Below are 13,988 nucleotides of genomic sequence, written 5' to 3'. Positions count from 1 at the left end.
GTCACAAGGATGCAACTCCTCGGCTCTTGAAAGTTGGAAGGGACGTTTCTGACATCTGTTTCCCATGCTAAAATAGAAAGCCGAAATCGGCGAGAATCTAAACTCGGAGTTTGGAGAGAAACTCAATCGAGTTTCGCTCCACGGGAACGAGCGCTCACCACTTGAGTCTGGATCCTCAACCTTTCCAGTCTCGGTTTTTGGATTTCGATTTTCGACGAGTGCACGCTCTCTAATAGAACCGAGACACGAGAAATCCCATGTGATGGATATCATCCATCGAGTGTTATGTGATTAAAGCAGAAATTGCGCCGCAGTGCATCGTACTGAGAAGGTTGAGCTTTTCAAGACGCTTCAAGGTCAAACTCGTTGACTCGGACATGATTCTTCTTCTACTGTTATCCCTTCGGTCCATCTTCCAACTCGCCTTTTATCATGTATACACTTTATATTTATTCACTTCGACTGACTACAAAACAGTTTTTATCCCGGTTGTAAGACCTTCTCCATTGACATATCTTCCAATAACTGATTTATTCAATAGATGGTCTTCGCCTGCTCGACCGCTCCCATACATTCGGTCGCCAATCTTCTCCATGGAGGCACATGGATATGGATGCACCTACTTATGTGTAATGTCTCGAACCAACTGAGAGGGGAGCAGGAAGACGCTGTGAATCGACCGTGGAGACCACTGCCATCGACCAGAATGACCAAGAGGCAAGCCACGGCACTCCGCTGGTTTACGGTGGCATCATGTCTGCTCTACTCGTCCGCCTACGGCCACCGAGTAGTATACGTTACTGTCGGCCTTTTCTTCACAACATATGCATACGACGATCTAGGCTTCTCCCAGAGTCCGCTCGGAAAGAACTTTTGTAACGTTGGTGGATACGCGACCTTCGAGATCGGTGCCACAAAGATCATGGGTAAGTCATATTGTATCGCGCTGAAGAAATGGATTGCAAATAACAGGCTGGTATCATCTACTGAATAGGTACACAGCACGAGCTAGACACTACCTCACTCACGTCCGTTCTTCTTAGCGGCATGGTGATATTTACCACTATCCAAGTGCAGGACTATCCCGACATCGAAGGCGACGCAGCGTCTGGTCGGGTCACCTTTCCGATCTATGCACCCGAGTTCTCGCGATTATTCACGCTTTCAGCGATCATTATCTGGTCCTTCGTTTTGTCATGGTTCTGGGATATCGGCATCCTGGGTCAGTGCTTTCTCGCAGGATTGGGAGCATACGTCGGTGCTCGTTACTATCTCCATCGGACACCAATTGCGGACAAAAAGTCCTACAAGCTCTTCAACGTAATTATTTCTCGTCCTAGTACATTTTATCAGACGCTGAAATGTTTGCAATTCGGTGTAATGTCAGGTTTGGCTGGTGCTGATACATCTTCTTCCACTCCATGCCCGCATCCGCGTGTTTCTCTATTAGATCAATGACCTCCTGAATCTTGTTTTGTGGTAAGATTGATCGTGTTCAAATTGAGGTGTATCTGATACCACTCCTTGCCTAGGCCTCTGAAAATATGTTTTCCTCTTATTTTTCGAATCAATCTTCGGGGAGTCCGAGATATGCCGGAGCTGAAATGCACATCACGCCGCTTTACCTTCGTTCTTGTTTCTGGTTATCAGTACACATTTCCATGTAACTATGCTTTCGCAGATAGCTGAATAACACATCGGGAAGAGGATGGTGAGGATAGCAGTTATTGTGACTTGGAACATTCTACATTACATGCTAGCGTTAGACAGAGCGAGTCTACAATACCCGAAAGCACTCTTTCCGCTGCCATATCTCTCAATTCAGTGCTCTCTAGGACACTGAATTTGGTCAGATAGCAAGCATTTGCCATGCTGCCGAGATATGAATCTACATCGGAACGGTTTTGGAGCCCTGTGCGAAGACGTAACATGAAATGAGATATGACGTAGACAAATAAGTGAGAAATAATTACGGAGTAAATCCTTCCCTAACTTCCAGCGGGGGTGGGTATGCATTCCCGTCAACCATCTCCGGGGAGATTTTGAAGACTGTCAGAAGGCGAGTTATGGTAATAAAAAGTGTTGTATCCGCAAAATCCACTGCGGGACACCTTCTGCAGACAACGTCATCATACAGTGAATGGTAGCATGTCCAGAAGAGTGATCCACCTTCGTCCAAAACCATAAACAAAAGAGCGGGGATCGGGATTGATGTCCTTATCGGAGTTGAGAAAACGTTCGGGAAAGAATGTCTCTGGCGATGGATAGACGTTAGGATCATGTAAAATGGACCTGAAATATGTCAGCCAAAGTCCATCTTTTCTCCCCAGTGCTAAGATAGCTTACCACAGGTTGACGAGGATCCAAGTCTTCTTGGGAATAAGATGCCCTTCGTACTCCTCCTCTTCGTAGTTGCTACGGTTAACCACGGGTACGATAGGATTGAACCGGTATGCTTCTCGGATAAGTGCATCCACAAAGATGAGCGATGGGCGATCTCGACAATTCGGAAACCTATCTGTGCCGACAACAGACAGAATTTCCGCATACGCACGCTCTTGAAGATCTTCATGGTTTGCCATGAGGACGATAAAAGAAAGAATTGTACCTGACAACTGAGGAAAATATGAGAACTACAACATGATTTGGTCATCAAGTGTGTAAACTTACGGTCTCTGTCCCTGCTGAAGTCACCGGTGTGCGTAAGCGTTTCAGAAACCTCGAATACAGTATCAGTATCATACCACTAAACAAGCTGCCTGCGGCAGATATAACAAGTGACTCATCGATACATGATGGATATAGCGAGATGTTTTCCAGAGATCGTTTAACGAAGGACGTTCCCGCTTCATTTTGGTCCTAGGGTGAAAACGTCAACATCTCCAGTCAAGCGTGAGATGCAACAATTACCATTCTCTGCTTTACGAGCGCGACAGATTCATTGAGCAGGCGCGTGAACAGATTTCTTGCATCGATAGCGTATCTTTTGAAACCAGCACCGGGCATCCATGCGGGTACCCACATAACTATATTGTTCATGATTCACGGACTGTTGCAATGATAAAGATTATTAATATGTTGGAACGTACGAGCTGGAAAACTGTTCACGGCCCATCGGCCTGCCTCCACGGATTTCCCGGTGTGTCGCGAAACCTCGGCCGCCATTCGCAGATACTCTGGACTTGGCTCGTGGCCATAAGTAAAGCGTCCAATGAGTTTCTGTATATTGCTGAAAGAAGAAAAGTCTGTGGGAAGCGGGATGAATTCCTTTATGGTTATAGCTTACGCTTCAACCTGGCTGTAGAACCGTTCCGGAGAAACAATGAAATCTCTACAGAGATTATCCGCCTGGTAGTCGATGAGTTCAATCCACGTGGAGGTAACTTCAGTCAGGTTAAGGGCGGAGTGAAGCAGGGTTCGCATCCGGATGAGTCGCTTTCCGTAGTACGTGAAGCCAACATTGTTTTGTCTCCCCATGAGCTCGGCCATAGGTACACGTGGCCTGCAACAAAACGATTTCTTTCTTATCAGAAGATCTCGGATTGCTGTGCGACCACTGACAACCATCGGTGGGCGTGGTGCCGTGGACAGTGTGACGAGAGGACCTTGAACGCCTGGCGTTGAGAATCAGGAATGCGAAGAGAGATCGAAGTTCCATACCTGATTCTTTCGACCACCGTGAGTAAGCCATCCACTTGTGTTCATTTTCGCACACATTGTTTGGCGGCCCTAAAATTTCTGCAGTCAGTTCCACTCAGTATTTGTTCGAACATAATATCACGTACCAGGCGGAAGCGGGAGATACCGGAGTGTGAAACACCGTTTGAATATCCAGCACGCAATTCCAGCGAGCGTAATAAGCGATATTATCCAGGCGAATGGAAGATGCATTGCGAGGAAGTACTGAGATGAGCATCAACGAGGAATGAATTAAAGGGAATACTTGAGGGGCTATGTATCCTACCGAAGCTCGTTGTCTTTCCCTTCTCATCCCGTAACCATAATAGGTCCTGATGTCTGTTTTCGATGAAAGGATCGTTTCGACCATTGCGGGTTCATTACTTGTGGAGTCTTCGAATAATCAAAACACCGGGTTACGCGAGTCGCTGATACTGATTCAATTGTATGTGAACAAGCATGCGCTCGTGCATCCATATCGTACAGCATCAGCCGATCACCGTTCTTTTCCAAAAGGACCAGACACACTAGGGATCATGAGCTATGATTGGGGCCTTACCGCCCACGAGCGCTTCCGAATTGGCATCGATGTGTCGTATCCATGATGGACTGGCTCCACCCTTACTTCCCTCAATACGCCTTGAGATTCTCGCTCAGATAGTAGACTGAGATCGAGGAAAGCATCATTCCATCCAATGATGATCACATTCTGCGACAAATCATAATACTTAGCACTGATCATGACATAGGATATCGGCTCGCAGGTCGGATCCGCGGGGTATATCGTCTGGTACAGATTCGGAGAACCCTGGCATGTTCGCTGCATATGGAATTCCATCGAAGTGACGTCTTGAGTGTGAATCTCCCATATATCCCGATTGTTCTCGGGTAATCTCACGCCACAAACACCCAGTGCACTCCGGCACAAAATTACTTCCGTATCGCTATATACGTTCATAAGTTTCACTGCTCACTCGAAACGACTTTCTCAGCCCCTGCCTTGATAGCAACGTGTCATCATGTTGCATTTGCCAACGGAAACAGTTATACACGGAAACATCATCGCAACTGACAGAGTGAGAATAACAAGAAGTTCTGAGTACAAGGGGAGTAAGACGGTCATCAAACATGTCCATGCATCTTTTGCCTAGTGGTCCGCGCAAATAGAAGGAATGTATCGTAGTCTCTGCACGACCGACTATAATCACACTTTCCACGTCCCCTTTCTCTTCACGGTCATCTGCCTGGATATCACCAGGCATCCGACCCCGGCCAAGATGACCACCTTTGAACATGCACAACACCGTATCATAAACAGTCAATATAGAGCAGTCAATACGCGCGAACAAATTGTACATACCGCGCTAAAGATGACTGGCTTCGTCCAGGTGTTGTACTGAGGCGGTTTGAGCAGCGCCCCGGTGATGGGCGTACCGGTGAGGATCGCAAATCCGCAGACAAACATTGCTATACCGATGCGCGAGCTGTTCGTCACCCCAAAAATCATGAGTTAGGGTCCAAATCTACCGGGGGGAGGAAAAGAAAACGGATAACTGTTCAAATGTAACAACTTACCCAACTTCATGAATCGACCTCGAAAAGTTCGCAGTTATCGCTGCCAGAAGTGATATAACTAGAATTCGAAACAGGAACAAGCGTGAGTTCATCGAGAACAGGTGAGATCGTAGGTGTTATTGCACGCACATGCTCCACCGAAGAATCCATAGACGACTGCGAATGTGAACATTCCTGGCAGGTCAACTTCAGGGTCCCCCTCTCTGCTTTCGAGCAGTCGGTGGCGGGTGTATGCAACCTCGTCAATTTCTCGCTTGGGACTCCGCGCTCAGTTCCTCCGAAAATACTATTCACCAGCTCTATCTCTGTGTTGAACGGCGGTGCGCGTTCCCCGCTACGTACAGTCGAGTTGTAGCGCTCACGTTCGTTTTATTCGTGCGTAACAGCACCTTCTGGATCAATCGTCAGAGAGTCAGCCATCACAGACCCAGTGACCGCAGTAGGAAGCGGTTACGCGGAAAGCAAGTGGGTGGCCGAAACCTTACTGCTCAAGGCTGCAGACGTACTCGGTGCTCGTGTGACGATTGTACGAGTTGGCCAACTTTGTGGAGACCGAGCCCAGGGCGGATGGAACGAGACAGAATGGGTCCCTGCCATCGTGCGCAGCGCACAGGAACTCGGCGTGTTGCCATCCAGGGACGAGGCAAGCCCTTCATTATTTTTTCCTCGAGCAGACTATTCTAAACTATGATTTAGAAAATCACTTGGCTCCCGGTAGACGTAGCTTCATCTGCGTTGTTGGAGATGGCCGGTTCAACGGAGGCGATCCTACACCTCGTTCATCCCTCACCCAGCAAGTGGAGTCTCTTCTCCGATACAACTTCGTCGATTTTGGGCATACCTTCTGTTCCGTACAGGGACTGGATTGCTGCCCTGCGGAAGACCTGGGTCGAATCATCGGACTCCGACAAAGCGATGATCAACATCCCGGCTCTGCACCTCGTCGACTTTTTAGCGGAGTACACTGAAGCGGCCAATCTCTCTGTGGAACGCGCCACAATTGTCTCCCGAAGCTCGAGAGATGCGAGGAGATTAGATGAAGAGGATGTGAAGCTGTGGCTCGCGTATTGGAAGAGTAGAGGGTTCTTGAAGTCTGACGCTTCCGCTCCTGCTGCGTGAGCGGATTAATCTTCTTGAGATGTATCTTGAAGTTATTCTCTAGGTAGTTGAAAGTATACGAGTACGTATTTTCTCAGATTTCGTTGTGTGTGCGTACCGCGGAATGGTATCATATGTTGTGGATTTCCGTCATAGTTTATCCGCCTGACGCCTACTAAGTAAGTGTGGCGCAAGTCTCTGTCACTTGGCTTTCGCTAGAGGCTTTTTTTGTCGGAAGTTTTTACCCGTACCTATGTCCCACAGAAACGACATCAAGTAAAAGTCTAACATCGAAATTTAGTACAGTGAAGAAATCGAGAGCGAGACGGCAACGAGAGACCGTCGGGGAAAGCGCCGTTGGGACCAAGTTGGGAACCTAGTTTTTCGAGCCGCTAGTGACTGATGTGACATTTTTTGGGTTTCAATGAAGTCCTCAACAATGAGAGCGTGGTGAAGGTTGGCACGATGCCAGGAGTAGTCAGGAAAGAAATAAAATGCGAGAAGTTAGTCGATGGATGCTACACGCCACATCTCCGACGGGTGCGATAAGATTAGATTATCAATCAACGAGATCCAGTTGCGTCCTATCAAGTGAGTCGTATGCTGCTGTATCTTACAGTACATAATGAATTATATTCCTCTCGCACCGGAGCTATACACCTGCTAGCACTGGAAGCATACAAAATCTATAAAATACGGTCGGCATGCACTCGAAGGTTGGCAGGAAACTATGCAGCCGCTGCTCCAGTCTGTTCTTCCATCCTCTCCTCGATTTTGTGCACTTCTTCTGTTGTCTTGTCCTCCCCGATCCTCGTCTCCCGATCCTTCGTGATTTTGTCCAAACTTTGCTTCGCCCCGCTGTCCAACAACTGGCTCGCCAACTTCGACCCCATGGCCTCCACGTCCTCCACACCCTTGAGCACCTCCTTCAGCTCCTCCACTACATGCCGCTGCCCATTGATCGAAGTCACAGACACAACGATCACCAATTTCGCATCACGCGATCCTTCGCCCTCATCCTTGATGACCTCCAACTCACTATGCACGCCCACAGGAACACTGCACCCTCCTTCGAGCACACGCAAGCAGGCGCGTTCGGCGAGACATTTCCATTGCGTCTGCAGAAGGCGATCATCTTGGTGTCGTTGGAGCGGATTTCGACGCCGAGAGCACCTTGGTGTTGGGGCTACGATGTCGGAGGCGATGCGCCCTCCGAGGTCTTGTCGGACGAGGCCTGCCTTTGCGAGGATGATAGCTGCGAACGGACCATCGGGGGCATCGAGTTTTGATAGACGTGTGGTCCTGTGGCCCACCCAATTCTGAAATTTACGCTGAGAAGGGATGGGATTATAGAGAGAACGTACAAGTTTCCGCGCTGAAAGTAGGAACACAAGATGCGGGTACTTCCTCTTCAGCTGTGCCACCCTCCGCACACTGCTCGTGCCTATCACGCTCCCCTCCGGCAAATCATCCAGCGTCTTCACTTCCTTTCCATCCATCTTCAAAACCCGCCTTCACCACCAGACTATCCGCCGGATCCTCCCTTTCCAAGATCGCGCCCAACGAACACCCATCATCAATACCGTCGGCATGTCCTTCAGACAATGCACGAGCATGTCCACGACCCCTTCCTTGAGCGCGACCTCGAGTTCGGGTGTACAAACGACTTACGATGCGCCGTCCTTTACTTGATGAGGTATTTTCCATCTTGCGAATTGTTTGGAATCGGTATGGTTCATTTCACCCTCACCCATCCAATGATCACTTCCTCCTTTCGCGCTCCTCTGATTCACAATGACCACGATAAATCACTCAGGTTTTTCCCTCGGAGCGAATGTTCTAGTAAAATATGCCGGAGAGCTTGGTGACCAATGTCCGCTTTCTGCTATTCTCAGCGTCGCGAACCTCTGGTAAGGCCGCTGCAATCCGCGTCGTTCACGTCGGACATTGATCACTACAGATGTTTGTGGGCAGGGACTATGCAGCCGGTGCAGAGCACCTGAAACGCGGTTCGCTTGTGAATCGATACTTCTGGAACTACGCTCTTGGACATTCATTCCGTTCGCTGCTCAGGAGACATTCTGATGTCTTCTTAAAAGCTGCATCCACTGGTACACCCGACCCTTTCAACCCTCTCTTCAACGCAAACGCCCACAATGCATCCTTCCCCGATCGCATTCATTCAAAACCACTACTCAGTCTCACTGACATACATGTCGTCTTAGATAAACCCCTAATCACGCTCACGGACTTCATCGACAAGTTCATCGCTCCACTGGAGGGCTACGAGTCGAGCGAGGCGTTGTATCGCGATGCGAGTTCGCTGCATTATATGAAGAACGTGAAGGTTCCGTGTCTAGCATTGAATAGCATGGATGACGAGATTACACGGGCGACCATACCTTACGCTGAGGTATGTCTCCTGATTCATCGAACCCTGCACCTGGAAATATCCAGCCTCAGTGGCACTCCTGTTTGCAATCGCTGAGGAATTCACGCAACCCGAAAATGGGTACAGCGTTCCGAATACATATTCCTCGCGACGACGAACCGTGGAGGCCACCTAGGCTGGTTAGACCAGAATTACAAGAGGTGGTATCATCGTCCCGTATTTGAGTTTGTAGACGCGATCATCTCGGTGGGTACATGGTAGTGGTTCTCTCTAACCGGAGCATGGATGTAATACAGACTCACCCGACTTATCTCTTTCTGAGTAGCTGGGACCTCGACAGCGACCTATGCCTCGTCTGCATGAATTGGAGGGCAGATGGATGCAAGAGGGCAGAGATGAAGTCGGATTCGAGGTGATGTTGGATTGAACCTGCCTTGTATTATTCCTTTAGGGTTGGAGGAAATACAGTACTAGTACTCAGTATGCAGATCCGCGACAGCGAATGCAGCTGGAAGAGTTGTCTTGAATCAGCAAGTTGTGTCTCCGAGTCGGACGTTATTTCGAGCCTCAGTTGTCGGAAGGCGATTGGCCTTGAGCCGTCCCGCAAATGAGCGCAGGTCCATTATCAACAACTCTAATCCGCCTTAACAAATCAGAAGAGCGATGATGGTTTCTAGCACGGGGTACCTTAAACAGTAAGTACGAACGATCGCAAAGGACAGAAAGCAGCTCCTCCCCACGGAAGGAACTCCGCGGATATGCTCCCTCCGCTTTTGTCTCCAGGATCTTATCTTATCTGAAGACCCTGAACTCACCCTGCACGACCGCTGGCGATATTTCTGGCCGCCCACTTATACACCATTCACACTTCGAAGTGGGTCGAGTGACTCCAGCCGACGTTCCTCTGCATGCTATCCTTGGTCTAGGACTTTCTGTTTCCTCTCTTTCGCCTCTTGTACATCTGAGTCAACCGAAGACAAGAAAGGGACTAAGTCAACCATGGCCACCGACTCCATACCGTCCAAGGATAGCCAAACGCAGGAAGAGGTTCCTGCTGCAGTTCCGTGGGACGAGCAGGAGGAGAAGAGGTTGGTGAGAAAGATCGATGCTCGGTGCTTGGTACGTCTCCTTCGTTTTTCTGGTGCGAGTCTCTCGCTGACTCTCTGACTCGAACGGCGCAGCCGGCCCTCGTCATCGTACGTTTCTATTCGCTTTCGTCTTTGGAATCGTACAAGCGCTCACCGGTTTCTTTTCTCGAAATAGTTGTTCATTCTCAACTTCATCGTCAGTCCCTGATTGTCGCTCGTCAATCTCTCCCATCAAAGCTAAAACCTCTTGATGTTCACCCTTCTCTTTACAGGACGTACGTCCTTCCAACCAATCAGATCCTTCCTATCCTCTGCCATGTCCTTGACGACCGTCGTTTTAGCGAGGCAACCTCTCCAATGCACGTCTCAAGGGCCTCCAAACCGACCTCTCCCTCACCGATACCCAATATGCGTCCGCATTGTCCATTCTCTTCGCGGGATACATCACCGTATGCTCTCCGCTTCTCATCCCTTCCATTCATAAACGCGGACGGTGGAATCTAACACTGTTGGTCTGTTTCCTGTGACACAGATGCAAGTTCCTTCTAATCTGATCATGCACGCTATTCCAAAGCCGAGGTTATTCATGTCTGGCGTCGTGGTCATCTGGGGCATGATCTCCGCATTGACCTCTGTACGTCGTCTCTCGCTCCTATTCCTCATGCTTCCATTCTACCCTGCACAGCTCCGTCTATGCTGACATCATGCACATAATCACCAGCAATGCCACACCTTCTCGTCCATCGCCGTATGTCGCTTTTTCCTCGGGTTCGTCGAGGCCGCGTTCTATCCTGCGTCGGTGTATTACTTGTCGAGATGGTACACAAGGAAGGAGGTTGGGTTCAGGATCGCTTGGTGAGTTCAATTATATCACTCTAGTCTAAATAGTGATGTTCGGATAGACTTCGGTTGCGTTTGTGGTCTCGTTCTTTGTCGAGATCTCGAGTGTTGGTGTTGGTAGGCGCATACATACGTGTGCTATATCGCCTATCGCACTACACGATATGCATTTACTGGGATGTCACTGACATCGACGAGGAAGAGGGCTGTGCTTGTGATGCCGGACAGTCCACGCCCCTTCATTTTGCACGTATCGCTGTCAGTGAAGCTCCGCCCCTCGTTCTGCGGATGTCTCAGATTTATATTTTTGGAAAGAGTATATGCATCCGGCGCAGAGTCGACGAACTCTCCTTCACTGCTCGCGACATATCCAGCTTCTCGCACGCGGATAGGCTAGCGTTCACGATCATCGTCGCATGAATGGTTGTGTCTAGACCATGAATGGTCCCATTTCGTCGCTTTCTCGCTCGGATCTCATTTTCCTTCCTGCTGACCAGCATTTGATTAGTCTCAACGCAGGGAATATGCTTGCACAAGGCCTCGGTGGTCTACTCGCAGCCGGTATCCTGAGCGGATTGGAAGGCGCTCGCGGTATTCGTGGGTGGAGATGGGTACGCTCATTCATGTTTTTTTTTGCCTTCATTCCGGGCATAGGCTGACTGATTGTAACGGATAGTTGTTCATTATCGAAGGGTCGATTACGGTCGCGTTTGGGCTGATGTTGCCGTTTGTGCTGGCTGACTATCCAACAACGTACGTCTTTCCATCTTTTAGACATCCTCCCGCCTTGTAGTACGCATACACTTACCTACGTCTTACCTCCCATTCTAGTACAACCTGGCTCACTCCCCGCGAACGCGAGATCGCAGAAGGCCGTCTAGTCCATGATGTCGGTCTGGTCGACGATCCACAAGTCACCGATTTCCAGGATGGAAAAACGAAGGGTATATTCCACGACGTCAAGATCGCCGCGGGTGATGTCAAAGTATGGGCTCTGGCGTATGTTTCTCTTCGTTTGTCCCTGTGAGATCGAAGTCTGAGAGTTCTTCAACAGGTTCATGTACTTCACCTATATTATGGGCCTCTCCTTCGGACAGTACCTCCCGACTATCACGGCTACCCTCGGTTTCAGTACCACTATTACACTCCTCATGACCTTCCCACCCTGGGCCTTCGCCACCATCTACGCTCTCTTGAACTCATGGCACTCGGATCGAACGGGAGAGAAGTTCTGGCATATTGCGACCAGCTATGGGTTTGCGTTGTTGGGGTATATCGTGGCCCTGAGTGGTACGTCTTCTTTTCCTTGGATGATACATTGGGGCCACCGAAAGCTGGATACGGAGAACTGAGTTGAGTCCGGGTTTCCTTTTGATGGTTTAGCGAAGACGGTGGCGGGGAAGTACATCTCCTTGTTTGGGATGTGTATGGGCTTTAGCGGTACGTTCTTCGAGCCTCGCTATTTCGGCTCTCTGGTCTGATCATACATACGACCACTATCTAGGTGGTATTATCCTACTTGGCTGGATAAGCTCGTCGATTCCTCGTCCACCGGGCAAGCGAGCCGCGGCTATCGCTCTGGTGAACGGTTTCGCCAACATCGGACAGGTACGTCTCTTCGCCCTGCGTATTTATGTCTTCAACTACACTGGACTGACCGCGCAATTATGTTCGTCATTTGTGTGACGATACTCCAATGTGCATAGATCCCGACATCTTATCTTTGGCCGACCACCTGGAGCCCGAAGTACTGGCAGTCGTTCGTCACGGAGATCTGTTTGATGGTGCTCAGTCTCGCTATTGGACTCGGTACGTGTTCTGATTTGTTTCTAATCTTCGTCCTCGATCGTGTTTTTCTTGGTCACCATTCCGACCGCAGAGTCACCAGTGCTGACTGCCCCTTGTTCCTGCTGTATTGGTACGGATAGGTTATCGACAATGTCTCATCCACCTGAACGGCAAGCTCCAACGGGGAGAGATCGAGCCTTTCGAGACAAACGAGAAGGCGGTGGAGAGGAGTGCGGAGTACGTCCTTTCTGTCCTATTTTACCATGGCTTCAGTACTTCCTCGAGGGTGTGATGCTGACGTGTGCTTGTAGTTTGGTCCACGCGTCCGTCGTGGAAGAGAAAAAGATGGTCCACTCGTTCCAGTATCTTTACTAGCCAGTAGCATAGAGCCATTTCGGCTGGCTACACCGATCTATCGAGCCTTCGCTATCCTATGGTTATTGCTGTTTAATATTCCTCTCTATTTTCCAGTGAAGACGGGTCTTTGGGTCTTCTGGTGCACGTGTAGCGATGCGATTCTGGCTCTTATTTATGATCCCATGTTCTTAGTTGCGCTCATCGTCATTCTTAACACTGTTGGCTACGCCATCGTCCATCCCTCCACTCATCGCATGCACGTGTCCTCATATCATCGGTATTCGAATCTACTGGGGATCGCTCTGAGCACGGGGAGTAGCAGGTCCTACTCCATAGGATCTCCCACTCATATGGACACCGACCTGTCCGTATCTGTTTCTCCTGATTCTAGTACTACCCTGGATCTTCGACGCATCACCTCTTGGGCTTTTATAGCGCTGTTCGTTTCCTTGATCAACTTGTTGCTGTTGGCACCGACTGCTTCTTGAGAGAACACCACACACCGTTCTTCCAATGATAGTTGGTCACGTCCGAAACACCCTACCCACTGATGCCGATGTCGTCTTCAGAGAACGTGGACACATTATCGCACTTCTATCGGCTGTGAGGTCACTTATGAATAGCATATATCCTTCCACGAAATGGCCGTACCTTCATTGTCATGGTCTTTGTGCATTGGATCCGAGTGCTGTTCGGGCGTCATAGGGCATCGATACCAGCTGTACTTGCGGCTGACATTCTTCTACATGGCTATGGACAGAGGAGCGATAAAACGGCGACCGATGATGGGGTTTGATATTCGTTGCATTGGTGAGTGGTGTCTACAGCGCCTAAACGGGCCACATTGCACCCGGTACCTTCATCCACCATTCTCTTCTCTGGTGGGACCTGTGTATTCCGGGTTACTATTACTAACTACGCTTTTAACCTTAAAAGGACCATACATCGAAATTTGATGTATCAAGATAATTTCAAGGGGGACCTCCTTCCTTCATCAGATCCCCGGTGCATGTGGATCCGAGAGCGCTTGCACATCCGTAGCTCTCGCGCCGTGGAGTCCAGAGATATGCTCTACGAGGCAATACATACCACAAATTCACCTAATACTTGACCTATCCGTAAGGGGGACGGCTTCTAAATGTCAATAACGGAAACAGTATACTCGACGTCAA

General features: G+C 49.4%; 6 protein-coding genes across 6 annotated transcripts; 4 read left to right on the top strand and 2 right to left on the bottom strand.

Moving 5' to 3' along the window:
• Positions 1–377: 377 nt before the first annotated feature.
• On the top strand, positions 378–1,450 carry STEHIDRAFT_60112 (uncharacterized protein; the record flags this gene model as incomplete). Its single annotated transcript, XM_007305202.1, has 4 exons — positions 378–491; positions 542–926; positions 995–1,320; positions 1,388–1,450. The coding sequence occupies 4 exons, from the start codon at positions 378–380 to the stop codon at positions 1,448–1,450; spliced, it is 888 nt and encodes a 295-aa protein (XP_007305264.1).
• A 519-nt stretch (positions 1,451–1,969) lies between these two features.
• STEHIDRAFT_59616 (cytochrome P450) lies at positions 1,970–3,709 on the bottom strand (the record flags this gene model as incomplete). The annotated part of the gene is made up of 9 exons (XM_007305159.1): positions 1,970–2,114; positions 2,170–2,292; positions 2,347–2,615; positions 2,671–2,684; positions 2,745–2,859; positions 2,911–3,026; positions 3,090–3,229; positions 3,287–3,605; positions 3,661–3,709. Coding segments are annotated over 9 exons (1,290 nt in total), but the record flags the coding sequence as incomplete, so codon positions are not given.
• A 1,980-nt stretch (positions 3,710–5,689) lies between these two features.
• On the top strand, positions 5,690–6,372 carry STEHIDRAFT_59532 (uncharacterized protein; the record flags this gene model as incomplete). The annotated part of the gene is made up of 2 exons (XM_007305153.1): positions 5,690–5,875; positions 5,950–6,372. Coding segments are annotated over 2 exons (609 nt in total), but the record flags the coding sequence as incomplete, so codon positions are not given.
• Positions 6,373–7,079: 707 nt separating this feature from the next.
• On the bottom strand, positions 7,080–7,850 carry STEHIDRAFT_157864 (uncharacterized protein; the record flags this gene model as incomplete). The annotated part of the gene is made up of 1 exon (XM_007305275.1): positions 7,080–7,850. The coding sequence occupies one exon, from the start codon at positions 7,848–7,850 to the stop codon at positions 7,080–7,082; it is 771 nt and encodes a 256-aa protein (XP_007305337.1).
• Positions 7,851–8,145: 295 nt separating this feature from the next.
• STEHIDRAFT_157863 (uncharacterized protein) lies at positions 8,146–9,106 on the top strand (the record flags this gene model as incomplete). The annotated part of the gene is made up of 4 exons (XM_007305274.1): positions 8,146–8,261; positions 8,326–8,764; positions 8,870–8,993; positions 9,069–9,106. The coding sequence occupies 4 exons, from the start codon at positions 8,146–8,148 to the stop codon at positions 9,104–9,106; spliced, it is 717 nt and encodes a 238-aa protein (XP_007305336.1).
• A 492-nt stretch (positions 9,107–9,598) lies between these two features.
• On the top strand, positions 9,599–13,406 carry STEHIDRAFT_122249 (MFS general substrate transporter). Its single transcript, XM_007305273.1, has 15 exons — positions 9,599–9,862; positions 9,925–9,939; positions 10,007–10,030; positions 10,173–10,280; positions 10,364–10,465; positions 10,553–10,686; positions 11,180–11,282; positions 11,348–11,424; positions 11,503–11,670; positions 11,726–11,961; positions 12,055–12,111; positions 12,176–12,279; positions 12,378–12,480; positions 12,600–12,696; positions 12,771–13,406. The coding sequence occupies exons 1-15, from the start codon at positions 9,743–9,745 to the stop codon at positions 12,832–12,834; spliced, it is 1,512 nt and encodes a 503-aa protein (XP_007305335.1). The 5' UTR covers positions 9,599–9,742; the 3' UTR covers positions 12,835–13,406.
• Positions 13,407–13,988: the final 582 nt, after the last annotated feature.

The sequence above is a fragment of the Stereum hirsutum genome, assembly GCF_000264905.1.
Source record: "Stereum hirsutum FP-91666 SS1 unplaced genomic scaffold STEHIscaffold_9, whole genome shotgun sequence".
NCBI classification, from domain to species: Eukaryota; Fungi; Basidiomycota; class Agaricomycetes; order Russulales; family Stereaceae; genus Stereum; species Stereum hirsutum.
This window is presented reverse-complemented; position numbering and strand designations above follow the sequence as displayed.

What these genes read in the sequence shown, in the direction of transcription:
- STEHIDRAFT_122249 (XM_007305273.1), top strand. Translation starts at nt 9,743, where the DNA reads ATGGCCACCGACTCCATACCGTCCAAGGATAGCCAAACGCAGGAAGAG. An exon ending in TCATTCTCAACTTCATCGTC is followed by an intron (nt 10,031 to 10,172) that starts AGTCCCTGATTG and finishes CCGTCGTTTTAG; the next exon opens with CGAGGCAACCTCTCCAATGC. An exon ending in GTATTCGTGGGTGGAGATGG is followed by an intron (nt 11,283 to 11,347) that starts GTACGCTCATTC and finishes TGTAACGGATAG; the next exon opens with TTGTTCATTATCGAAGGGTC.